Source organism: Pelodiscus sinensis, chromosome 6, assembly GCF_049634645.1.
Source record: "Pelodiscus sinensis isolate JC-2024 chromosome 6, ASM4963464v1, whole genome shotgun sequence".
NCBI lineage: Eukaryota > Metazoa > Chordata > Testudines > Trionychidae > Pelodiscus > Pelodiscus sinensis.
This window is the reverse complement of record NC_134716.1, coordinates 87709520-87722100: the sequence shown is the minus strand read 5'-3', so window position 1 is coordinate 87722100 and position 12581 is coordinate 87709520. Positions and strand designations below refer to the sequence as shown.

Here is a 12581-nt window from a genome sequence, read left to right as displayed (position 1 = left end):
TCCCTCTTAGCTGACTGGCTTATCTTCATCTTTGTCTTCTTCATCACTCAGAGCCTGCATGGAACTCCGCTTGGCAGCTGAGCTCTTGTGAGACAGTGACTGAGCACTTCTTGGAGATTTATTTTTTAACCTCCTGCTGCTTAGAGGAAGATAGAGGTGAGGATGTGGATACCATAGATGTAGCCTGTGCTGTCGTACCTGCATGCTTGTCTACCAGCCTCCAGTGACCCAGATGTCCATGTGGATGTGGCACTAGTTGTCTTGGGAGCTCTATTACAGGAGGGTCCTCTACTCCAGCGTCTGAAGCTGGACATAAAGCTTGAGTTTAAATTTATTTTCTCTATTCTCTTGGGATCTACCCTTGAAAGAAGGACACATCTTGCATTTACTAAGGATATGAATATGACCCAGGCAGGGGAGGTGCTAGAAGCCCCGTGAATAGCCTCATGACAGGAGAGGCACCTTTTGGTTCTTGGAGAGCCCAGCATTCCCAAACAAAACCAATGAAAATTTAACCTCTACAAGGGGAAATCTGTTATTTAACTAGTTCTATGAATAAATAGGGGTGAGGTGTTTTGTTTTTTTAAGAAAAAATAAAAAACAAAGGGAACAATTGTTCCAACACTGATCACACTACAGTATAAAGTAACTATCAGGAAGCTATCTGAGAAAAAGCTAAGTATTAGAGAACAGGCACACAGTAGACTCTCTCTAGGGCCAAAGGCAGTTGTGAAGGAACTTTGCCTGTGCAACCCTTCATATGGGGCACTGCTTCCAAAAATCACTGATCAATGAGGCTGAGCAAAGGTGCACTGAAGTGGTGCACTGACGGGGGGGGAAAGCCCGGTTATACAGTTGACTAATTTTGTTTTGCAGCATTACAAACTCCTACCATTTGTAACATTTCCTTGTCAAATGAATATGCATTTGATCTAGTTAGTTCAGATAAAGTCTAAGATTACCATGCATGTAAAATAAATACACAACAAGAGTCATATTAAAGTAATACAGTTCATGTTCCTTAACCTACGGCGTTTTCTCAATGATCAGTTAATAAAAATTTTTGAACAAGGGAAAACAAAAGATGTTTTCTCTGAGTATGTTTAATGAAATAACTACTTACAACATTTCTTCAACATCAATAGGGTCAAATACAGCATATTACAATAGAAAGCAGATGGATTTTCAAATTTAATGCATTGCTTAAAAAAGTTAACACACTTTACAAAAATAATCTTTATTTCTACAAAGAAGAATTTAAATACAGCATGCTTCTCAAGCCTTCCCCTATATTTCTCTCTGATACTGTCAAATACCTAGCTGAAGTGTTGGTAAAATCACTGCTTCCACCTTTCTTTTTCATTTCCCAGAACCTGGGTTCATAACATTAGAAAGTAGGTTGCAGCTAGTTAAAATATGCTGTAATGTGTGTATCATGTATTGGCAAAATTCTCTCCCTGATCTGCACTCTTATGCTCTGATCCGCCATACAGGTCTCTATTGCACATTCTGTACTCCTAACTAACTTCCCCTTTCACATCCTCAAAGGATGGCCCTTATGTTTTTTAACATTCCTTCTTATAAGTATCTCATTTAGGCACACATCTGTGACTTTACATTGCCCACTACACTGCAGCCATTAATTCTCTTTATTAATTCTGCACTGCAGGTAAGAGAACATCAATGCAGTTTAGAGAGGGGAAATTTTGGCCACACAATGTACATCATCTAGAGATCTAGGTATTTCTATTCCACAGTCATCACAGAGAGACTTCAGTCTAAAAGGTTCCTTACTATCCATAAGGTATGTAGTGTCACAGTATCTACAGTACCATGTACACAAAACAAAAATTCTTGATGTATTAATTTTAAAAATCTATATTGCAAATTATTCAGTTTAATATCTATATTTTAAAAGCATAACTACCAGCCCTTAGCTCAGTTGCTAAGAGATTAGCTCACTATTATTTTAAACTCCAGAAGATCAAATAAAGCTGCTTATCTCAATATGAATATTGTATTTGTTAACAGACAGTTGGATTAATGTGAAAGATTCCACAATTAATTCTAGCTTTCTTTGAAAAATAGCTTACTTTAAAGAGTTGTGCATGTAATCACTCAGGATTTTAGCATCTTCTTTATTTGGCCATTAATGGAGATCTTTGGAAAAGCAACAAAAATGCTATAAGCTGGCCATGAAGAGTAACCATCCAGCTTGTTATGCATGCACAAAAGAAACAAAAGCATGACACTAAATGGGCCAAATCCTCTCAGACACTTTAATGAGACTACCTGCTTGAGTAAGACAAGTTAGATTTCACCCCCCCCCCCCCCCATTTTTGATGTATTACTTGTGCAGGCTCTTGACTGCATGAGACTCTAAAATACTCTCCCTGAAGATTTTTAAATAAACACATGGGGCCCAATCTTGCAGCCAGTTCTGCATCCTGAAACTTCAGTGAGAGTTTTATAAAAATATGTTCTGTAGTTACTGACCCAGTTATGATGGATACTGCCTTTTCCCCATAGACATCCCTAACTTAAGTACCAAAAGGGCTGTAATACTATGGTAATGAGAGCTATACAAACATCTGTGTAATTTCTTGTGCTCCTGTGTCAAAGGTGTTATTATCTGAATCAAGCACAAACCTTTACCAGACTCTTTTTAAAGCAAGAGATGGAAATGGAAATGGAAAGGGAAACTCACCTTTTGAAGATAAAATAGCCAACATTTATTTAGTAAGCACTGGTAGTGCGATAAACCTTGGAAGTATTAATGTAAATTGTAATGTCATATGTAGTATTTTATAAATAACAGAAATAAAACATGTACATATATAAGAAAGAACTGCATGATTCCTTGACATTATATAATCAGCATTAACTCAGCCAACTCTGAGTGTCTTATGGGTGTTACATGTAAAGTATTTTTTCCCTCTGGTTTTATTCTACATATCACTGTTTGTATAATTTCAGCGGGGGCTTCATGGCTTTATGAGTGGTGAATTTTAATAGGTCTAGTTGAGGAAATATAATGGAAGCAGGCAGATAATTAGTACACTGTTACATATAACCTTTATTAATTTTAACCGAAGGTATAGTTCTACTCTGAAAAGTGACTGTGAAAATGGGTGTGTGGGATGACATATTTATCATGTCCCATGATTCGGTTCTGCTAAGCACTTCTCAGGATAATCTTAGCACCCACAGAACTGGAATACAGGCAGTCCCCGGGTTACGTACAAGATAGGGACTGTAGGTTTGTTCTTAAGTTGAATCTGTATGTAAGTCGGAACTGGCGTCCAGATTCAGACACTGCTGAAACTGACCGCCAGTTCTGACTTACATACAGAATCAACTTAAGAACCCCAGGCGTCCCCAAGTCAGCTGCTGCTGAAACTGATCAGCAGCTGATTCCAGGAAGCCCGGGGCAGAGCAACTCTGCCTGGGGCTTCCTGTAGTCAGCGCTGGTCAGTTTCAGCAGAAGCTGACTTGGGGACGCCTGGGGCAGAGCAGCTGGGGTGCTACTGGACCAACCCAGCAGCACCCCATCTGCTCTGCCCCAGACGTCCTGATTCAGCCGCTGCTGAAACTGACCAGCAGCGGCTGAATCAGGACCTGGGGCAGAGCAGCTGGGGTGCTGCCAGGTTGGTCCAGTAGTGCCCACGGGCGCTGCAGGACAAATCGGCAGCGCCCCAGCTGCTCTGCCCCAGAGTCCAAAACAAAAGCCTGGTCTGCTGGGGGGGGGGAGAGCACACTAGCTGCGCCCCCCCCCCCCAGCAGACCAGGGACACGGGGAGCAGAGCCGCAGCGGCAGTGGGGTGCCGTGCCTCTGAGGCTTTGCTCTGGCAAAGCCTCAGAGGCGAGGGACCCCGCCACGGCTGCGGCTTCAGTCTGGGTGCCTGTGGTCTGCTGGGGACGGTCCCCAGCAGACCACAGGCACCCGGACTGAAGCCGCAGCCGCGGGGGGGTCCCGCGCCTCTGAGGCTTTGCCAGAGCAAAGCCTCAGAGGCGCGGGGAACCGCCGCTGCTGCCGCTTCAGTCAAAGCGGCAGCAGCGGCGGTTCCCCGCGCCTCTGAGGCTTTGCTCTGGCAAAGCCTCAGAGGCGCGGGACCCCCCCGCGGCTGTGGCTTCAGTCCGGGTGCCTGTGGTCTGCTGGGGACCGTCCCCAGCAGACCACAGGCACCGGGTCTCAAGGGGCAGCAGCAGCGGTTCCCGCGCTTCTGAGGCTTTGCTCTGGCAAAGCCTCAGAAGCGCGGGAACCCGCCCGGTGTCCCTGGTCTGCTGGAGACGGTCTCCAGCAGACCAGGGGCACCGGAGCAGCTTACGAACGGGGCTTTCTCGCCCCGACTTCCGGGGCGAGAAAGCTCCGTTCGTAAGTGCGGATCCGACATAAGTCGGATCCGCGTAAGTCGGGGACTGCCTGTATGTAATATCTGCTTAACTTACAATCAGAGAAGTGATTTTTCTCATGGTCAGCCCTGCAAACTAAGATTAGGCTCAAAGTCATACTGAGTTCACTCCTCATGCCTTATCACCTAAAATAAAGATTCTGCAAGGCATATTATGCCCCTAGTTATACCTGAGCACTCCCCTGGTCTTCAGTGGATTTCTAAAGGTATAGCTGATTGGAATTAGCTAACACATCTGTTGGCACATAATACATAAGAGACTCCAATTATTAACATCACTCATCATTAACAGCATTGATTCTGTAGGGCTAGCCTTAATAAACTTATGTAAGTGAACATGTATTTTTGCCAGTAAAATGAGCAGATGCATTTCTGAATTCACTTGAGCAATACACGCTGTGTAAGAAGATGCCATTTATACAAAGTCATCTTTCAGAATAGAACAATACTTTACGCTATACCTTTCCCCCCTGGTTACTTAATTATTGTCAGGACAATTCTTCTGTTTGGGACGAATCTCCGCTCTATTCCCCTATGTCGTGCCTCATGATGAACTGCAATGAGATGTGGCCCATGACAAGAAAACACTGGTTTCCGGTATGAAAAGCATAAGCAAAAATATCCCTGTTTGATACAATGAATTTTGAAACTCTTGTACAACATGCTGCTGAAGGCTGAATAGGGCCTTTACTTTTCCTTCCTTAGGTAAACAAACTGACAGGATCTAGCTTCTGATCTGTTAATTAGGAATTCCTTGCTAGTTAAATATGAATGACTTTATACAGATTAAAAGCTTCAGAGGAGTAGCCAAGTTAGTCTGTATCTGGAAAAACTAAAAAAAATAACAAATAGTCTAGCACCTTAAAGACTAGAAAAACATGAATGTTCATGATACCATCTACATTTTTTGTTAGTCTTTTAGATGCTGCTAGACTATTTGTTGTTTTTTAAGTTTATACAGATAAGTTTATTTATATTAGTGGTCCTATAACGTATGTTGCTGTTTTCAAAAACCAAATTAACCCTCAACCTATTTGAAGTCCCAATTTGTGAATGATTTTGGAAGAGAGAAATTCCAAATGAATCTAATGTCACATTAGTCTTCATAGACTATTAAAAAAACCCAATCTTATAGTGTCAATAAGAATGTGTAGCTAACTCATATACCAAAGAAAACATCACAATAATGGGATTTAGCATCTACATGTTCTACTTTAAAGTAAGCTTGGTGATTGATTATCACTATCAAATTTCATAATCAATAGTGCAATTTTCTTTCTTTCTTTCTTCCATTCTGTATCTCCAAAATAAGGTCTCGCTAGACCATCTATAGTACAAAGAAATTTAAACTCAAGTGATGTTTCCTTTAAAAATTACTGATTATAATAGAAAGTATTGCTCATAGACAACCCACCCCCATATGGTCTGCAGTATATTCATAATAGCAAGTTCTATCTGATATTCACTATTACAAGCTGACATTGAAATGAAGCATTTAGCTTTTTTTCTGGAACAGAAGGGCCTAAGTGAGATTTGTGGATCAATACTATCTGTACTAGTGAAAGTCCCATTCAGCGCTGGATTGTGACTGTAGAAATTAATGATCATTTCTTGCATCCAGGCATGTATTCTCACCTCAGAGCACGAGGACACATGGACCTAATCCAAGACCTGTGAAGCTAGTGGGAATCTTTCCAGTGCATTCAGTGGGCTTTGGATCAGGCCAAATATTAATCAATGCTAAAAACAGCTGAAGGAGCAAATCCCCTTGCCTCAAGATAAAAACATGCCCTAGGCTATTCCAAACATCCTTAGTTTCTTAGTGTTGCTTTGTCTTGACATTAAAGAGCACCTGTGCAATGATAAGCATGGAATGATGAACAGACTGTGTACATATATTGCATAAAGTCATTCGCATTTGGAAAAAAGTCTCAGCCACTGCCAGCTGAACTAGCAGCCTATGCATCAAAAATAATTCACACAGTTGTAAAGTATCATTAAACAAAAACATCCCCAGAATGTGAACAATACATTGACTTGGATCTTGTTTTTGCATAGGTAAGCTATTAATCACAGTATCCAGAAAAATGGGTGGAACGAGCCCCAACACCTTGATTCATTACACTTCACAGTGAAAAGCATCTGTGATTATATTTTATAGTCAAACTTACACTAGAAGCACATTCTAGTAAATAAATTCTAGGAGCTTCTCTCTCCCTGTATTCCAAAAATCAATACAAAAAGAACCATGACTGTATCTCTAGGTTCTCCACGGCAACCGAGTTTATACTGCAGTGCATACTGCTGTGTTTTGGCAGATCATATTGTGGGATTTCAACATTGCACTTCTTTAAGAAATAAACACTTTGACAGCTTCAAAAACGTATCCAATATCAGAATGGGCAGGAAATATATACATCTTGCTCCTCACTTCTTATAGACAGATCCTGACAGATACCAACAAAAATGCATATAATCCAAGAACTAATGGTTTTTATTCAATGTGCTTTTCCTCATTTAAATATATTTATCTTTTCCCTAATAGCATTCAATGATCTATTATGTTCTATCTCACACATGCTTTGAAACAGGTCAATTAAATAGATGTTGATTGAATATTTTAGTAATCTTGTAGCACATTATTTTTGGATTATTGGTTAAATTAAAATTATCCACATACTTTGTCAAAAACATATAGGCTGTGTCTAGACTGGCAAGTTTTTCTGCAAAAGCAGCTGCTTTTGCGGAAAAACTTGCCAGCTGTCTACACTGGCAGCTTGAATTTCCGCAAGAACACTGACGATCTCATGGAAGAAATCAGTTCTTCTTGCGGAAATACTATGCTGCTCCCGTTCGGGCAAAAGTCTTTTTGCGAAAAAGGGCCAGTGTAGACAGCTCAGATTTGTTTTGCGCAAAAAAGCCCCGATCGCGAAAATGGCGATCGGGGCTTTTTTGCACAAAAGTGTGTCTAGATTGGTGCTTTTGTGGAAAAGCATCTGTGCCAATCTAGATGCTCTTTTCCGCAAATGCTTTTAACGGAAAACTTTTCCATTAAAAGCATTTGCGGAAAATCATGCCAGTCTAGACGTAGCCATAGACTGTTGGGGAACCTATGGCAACACTGAAAGCCATTCAAGACAATCCCATTCAAGTTGGAATTTCTCCCTATATGTGAATAAGTAGAACCCTTATTTAAATGTATAAATCCAAAGGACTAAATTCTGCTGTTAGGCTATAACTATTCAGGCCTGCCTGCAAGGACCTGTCCTTTAAGAATTTAAGTGTGTTCTTACTACTTTACTAATTACAGAAGTTTAAAAACAAAGAATCAAAATCATAGCCTATCTGTATGTGATGGTCTGAGGCCTTACTCTTAAGCTAAGGCTTTTGGCTAGCAGCAGGAGCATCCATAAGCAAGGAAACATGCATTCACGTCCTTCCAAACCAATCACACTGAAATAAGGCAATTTGGGGCTGTTGGAAAGGTGATCCAATCTAACACCACTAGATAAAGGGAAGAACCCAGGAGATTTAAAGAAAACTTAGGCTGATAGCTTTTTTTTCCTGTAAGGACCAACTTATCAATCATTGGGGTTGTGAAATTCTCATTTCTTTATTGCTTCGTTATTATGCTTCCCATCACTTAATTGTTTATCTATATTGCATCTGTATTATCTCTGTTTTTTAATTTTTTATGTCTCCTGTATAATTAATTTTGCTGGGTGTAAGCCAATTAAGGTGGTGGAATATAATTGGTTAGACAATCACGTTACAATATGTTATGACTGGGTAGTTAAATTTCAGTCAAATGATTGGTCAAGGTATATCTGAAAATACTATTATATACACTGGGGAGAAACAGGAAGGGGCGTGAGAAAACAAGGGAACAAGAGGAAAAAGAAAGGAACCTGGGTTCATGCTTGTTGGAAGCTAATCTAAATAAACATTGCATTGTTTGCATCTTCAGACTTTGGGTATTGCTGTTCTCTGTTCACATGAGAAGGACCAGGGAAATGAAAGGGTGACGGGATAAACCCTCTAACATCTGCTTTCATGTACCTAGATTTAAAGGAAATGGACTGTGGCCCAAAATCTAGAGAATCACAGCTTCATAAGATGTGTCGTAAGCTGGATTTTGCATTTGTATTGCTAATTTGCTTTGAAGAGGATAAAGTCACAAATGGGCATACAGCTTTATATTTACTTTGCATCTGACCAGTTCATCTGTCTTGGCTGTTTCCAGAGTTATTTGAAATATATTACTAATGAAAAATATTCCAAACCCCATTTTTTTCAGACAGAAGCATACAAATAACAAAAGTGTAGATTTATACATCATTTAGAGCAGTGTTTCTTAAACTCTGTTGTGTGGCATACTGTGTGCTGTGAGGCAGTCGGAGGTGTGTCGCGGAGAACAACAGAGTTCAAAATGGCCACCCTTAAAGGGGCAGATGACCTTTTTTTTTTTGGTCAATAACTTTCCCCTGACCCTAATTTCCTTCCTCCCTCACCCCCACAACAAAATCCTTGGTGTTCCTCATAAACAATAATTATTGTCTGGTGTTCCTTGGTCTTAAAAAGTTTAAGAAATACTGGTTTAAGAGTCAACCCACAACCACCACTTCTTATGTTTGACAGGTCTAGTTTTTGCAGTAGGCAAATGACAAAATTCTGGTGAAATCAAAATTTTGGGCACAGCTTATTCCTAGTCCTACAAACACATTCCTCTTTTTGGTACTGTGCACATAGGCAGCAAAGGTATCAACCAAAGCTTAAAAATGTAAATATAAAAACAATGTACCCTCTCATTTATCTAAATGGTCTGTAGGACATCTAAAAGTTTTGGATAACCAAGTGTTCAGCGAACTGGAAGTGCTATTTTGAACACAGGATGACATGGGAGACACATTGGATTTGGATAACTAGGATTTTTGGATACAGGGAATTTGGATAACTGGAATTACACAGAACATCAGGAAAGCACTATCAAATAGTCCTACAAAACAGACAGAAATACTGTATTTGTATAATTGAAAAAGTTTTGAAAAAGCATTTGCTATAGAAGGACTATTATAATGCTATCTGCACAACAATTCATGGCTATAAACCAGTCTTGTTTTGTCATTTGTAAACATTGCCAGAAGCATTCTAGCTGAAGTGAAAAATGTGGTTTTGGTTTTCTTTGCCATTCTTTCTCTCCTTAACCCCTTTTTGTCCCCTTTGCAATATGTCACGTCTTTGCTGATGAGTCAGCCTCACCTTGAACTGTAGCTGCCCTGTAAGGATGTGGCAATGACGAGTAGTAGAGGACAATGAAGCTAAAATAACAGGAAAACTGGGATTTGCAGATTTAGTTTCATTTTCATAAACATTTTCTGAATTTAGTTATTAAAAGCACAACCCAGTATTGTCTGTGCACTCAAATCTCCAGTGCAATCATTGGCTTTCTGGAAGCTCTAGGAAAGCACAATGCCTACACCTCTGACCTAGTCTTAGCCTGTTTCCCTCCATTCTATTCTCCTGCCTCACCCCCGTCCCTCATCACTTATCTTCCGTGTCCCCTGTGTGTGTTACCCTGCCAACCATCCTGAGGCTTTTCCCACACTGCTCTTATCACACACATGGAATACGCTCCCCTCTCCCAAGCCAACAAGCCAGCTCAATCCATCTCCCAATTCAAAGGCATTTCTTCCAGGATGCTCACAGGGAGCCAGGAATAGTGTTTTAAAACAAGAAAGCACTTTTAACTGACTCATCAATATGTGCAGAGGCTTACACTAATATACCGTAAATTAGCGTATATAACCTGCGGGTTATACATGTTTTTACAAACCCCGCCCCCCTCCCCCGTGGGGTATATATGTTCGCGGGGTATACAAGTTTATTTTTACCTATTAGAATTGGATTAAGTCAGCTCCGCTCCGCTGCAAGGAGGGCCCGACACGCTTCCAGCGCACCTGCGCTGTGCTCTCCGTTCCCCACCCAGAGGAGGGTGGGTTGCGCCTGGCTGTAGCTGCGCAGGGCCTGGGCATGAGTGCGGCTCCCCTCCTCCTGCAGGCCGGCCAGCTTGCCTGTGCTGCAGTCTCTGTTCCCCCCTGGTATGTGCAATTACCGTGAATTAGCCTATAGAACTCGCAGGCTATACATGTCCATGGGTAATCTAAGGGTTTTTTTACACAGCAAAGAAAGATCGCAGGTTATACATGAGCGCATGTTATATACACTAAAACACGGTACTATGTGATCTTGTCATTTCCACCTTGTCCTTCCCGGGTTTTTGTTACCCCTGCCACTATAGCGAAACCAGAGCACAAAGCCCATGGGACATGGAGCATCTCTTACCGTTGTGAAGCCTCTAGCACATTTTTAGGTGCAGTTAAACTAAATGATAAATAAAAGAACAGACTGTGATTGGACACCAACTGTGATCTTGACAAGCAGAAACCTAAATTGTAATTAATTAAAAATTATTTTCAACAGCAACTCTCCTCAGTTAGACATGTGAAACCCCCCTTACTTCGGGGGGAGCGGGCATTAACAGAGATGAGAAGAATAGGTAACCACAAGGGTGGGCAGCAGGCATCACACTGCCTGCCATCCTTTAGGGTGAATACATAGGAGTTCACAGGGCTTCATTGGTACAACCACCAATTAATCTGGCAAGAGCGCTGATTGGTGGAGTACTTAGAAATACAGCTCTGTCTAACACAGGGCAGCATTAATACCAGAATATACCTCTGCTGGCAAGGTTTAATCATATTCAAATGCCAACGTTGTAGTCTTATCTAGCAATGTCTATGGCGCTCATCATCACAACACCACCCAAGCATTGCCTCTTGCTAACTAAGGTCCACTGCTAATGTAGACAAAGCTCAAATGGGACAAAAAGAGTACAGTAGAAGCAAGGAGATCATCTCTGGGGTGTTCCATACTTAAGTGTGAAAATGGCTAAGGTAAGATCCAAGACAACATCAATTTATATCCAATATGAAAAAGGGAGCATTCACAGGAAGCTTGATGGCAATTTTACTCCACAGTCCCAGGCTAAAGGGCCTTATCTGGGCCCTATCTTTAAGCCATCCAGGCAGTAATTTTTAGGGCCAGAAACACTAGCAACACTTTTTTAAATGGACTCCAAAACTGCACATACATTCTTTTGCTGAACATCGATTCACATTACAAGTGGCATTTGTGTGTACAAATCAGATCGCTGTCTCTGTCTGAACAATGTGGATGGAGAAGTGTGGAGTTTACTGATTCAAAATATTTGTGAGCAATGTTAGAGGTTAGTTTGGAACTGGCTTGAAAATGTTGCCCCTCTAATTTTATTTTCTCTGCCCATTTTTTTTTTTTTTTTAGAAACAGATTTCTAAAGCTCAAAGAGAGAAGCACTATATCACATACAAGATCATTAGTCAATGTAAAAAAATTCAACTAGTCTTGTAATTATTTTTTTCTCTCAGTAAAGACTGTGGTTCCTGTTCATGAATTTCTCTTTCCCCCTTCCAATGCTCAGTTCTAATATATACCGTTTTTTCCTCTAGAGAATAACTTAATATATACCGCAAAGTACATACTAAGTAGGAGGCAGTCTATTACTCTCTCCATGCACAGAATACTATGTCTATAATTACAATTTAGTGTTGATGTGCAGGAGAATGGTGTGGGTAACATCCGCTAAGAGAAAAATAGATACTCTCTTCCTCCCCCGCAAAAAACTATAATGGTTTGTCTTCCGGATAGTTTGAAAGCAAAGATTAGCTGTGCTTCACAAACTCTGGCAGCTCCATTCCTGTGTGCAGGTTAAGTACACCAGCTTTCTCCAGAACAAAGGCAGGGTGAGCAGCATTAGTAAATCTGTGCTTGGTGGTGAATAGAACTAGTCCCCTCTCTGCATTGAAGAAGGAAAGTGTCCCACCATTATAATCCAGCAGAAGGCCAACCCGGGAAGGCTGCTCCGTCATGTAAACGTCACTCATTACACCACAGTGGAAGAATTTATAAATGAAACTGTAAATAACAGGAAAGAGAAACAAAATGAGAATCCATTATGCCATCAATCAAAAACAAACTACTATACTACCATTTATTTCCCAGCCATTAACAAATTGCTGCCTCTTGTACCAACACTTTGCAGAGTTCAGTTCACATGTTGAAAGAGCTCTCTGA

The 12581-nt window shown here is 40.9% G+C and overlaps 1 protein-coding gene across 1 annotated transcript in view; it reads right to left on the bottom strand.

The window, feature by feature from the left end:
- Positions 1 to 4220: 4220 nt before the first annotated feature.
- CMYA5 (cardiomyopathy associated 5) overlaps positions 4221 to 12581 on the bottom strand; it is a 64797-nt gene continuing 56436 nt past the window's right edge. The window contains exon 13 of the mRNA XM_006119181.4: positions 4221 to 12422. Within this exon, the coding sequence (XP_006119243.2) occupies positions 12170 to 12422 (253 nt within the window). The 3' untranslated portion in view covers positions 4221 to 12169. The remainder of the gene's footprint in view (positions 12423 to 12581) is intronic.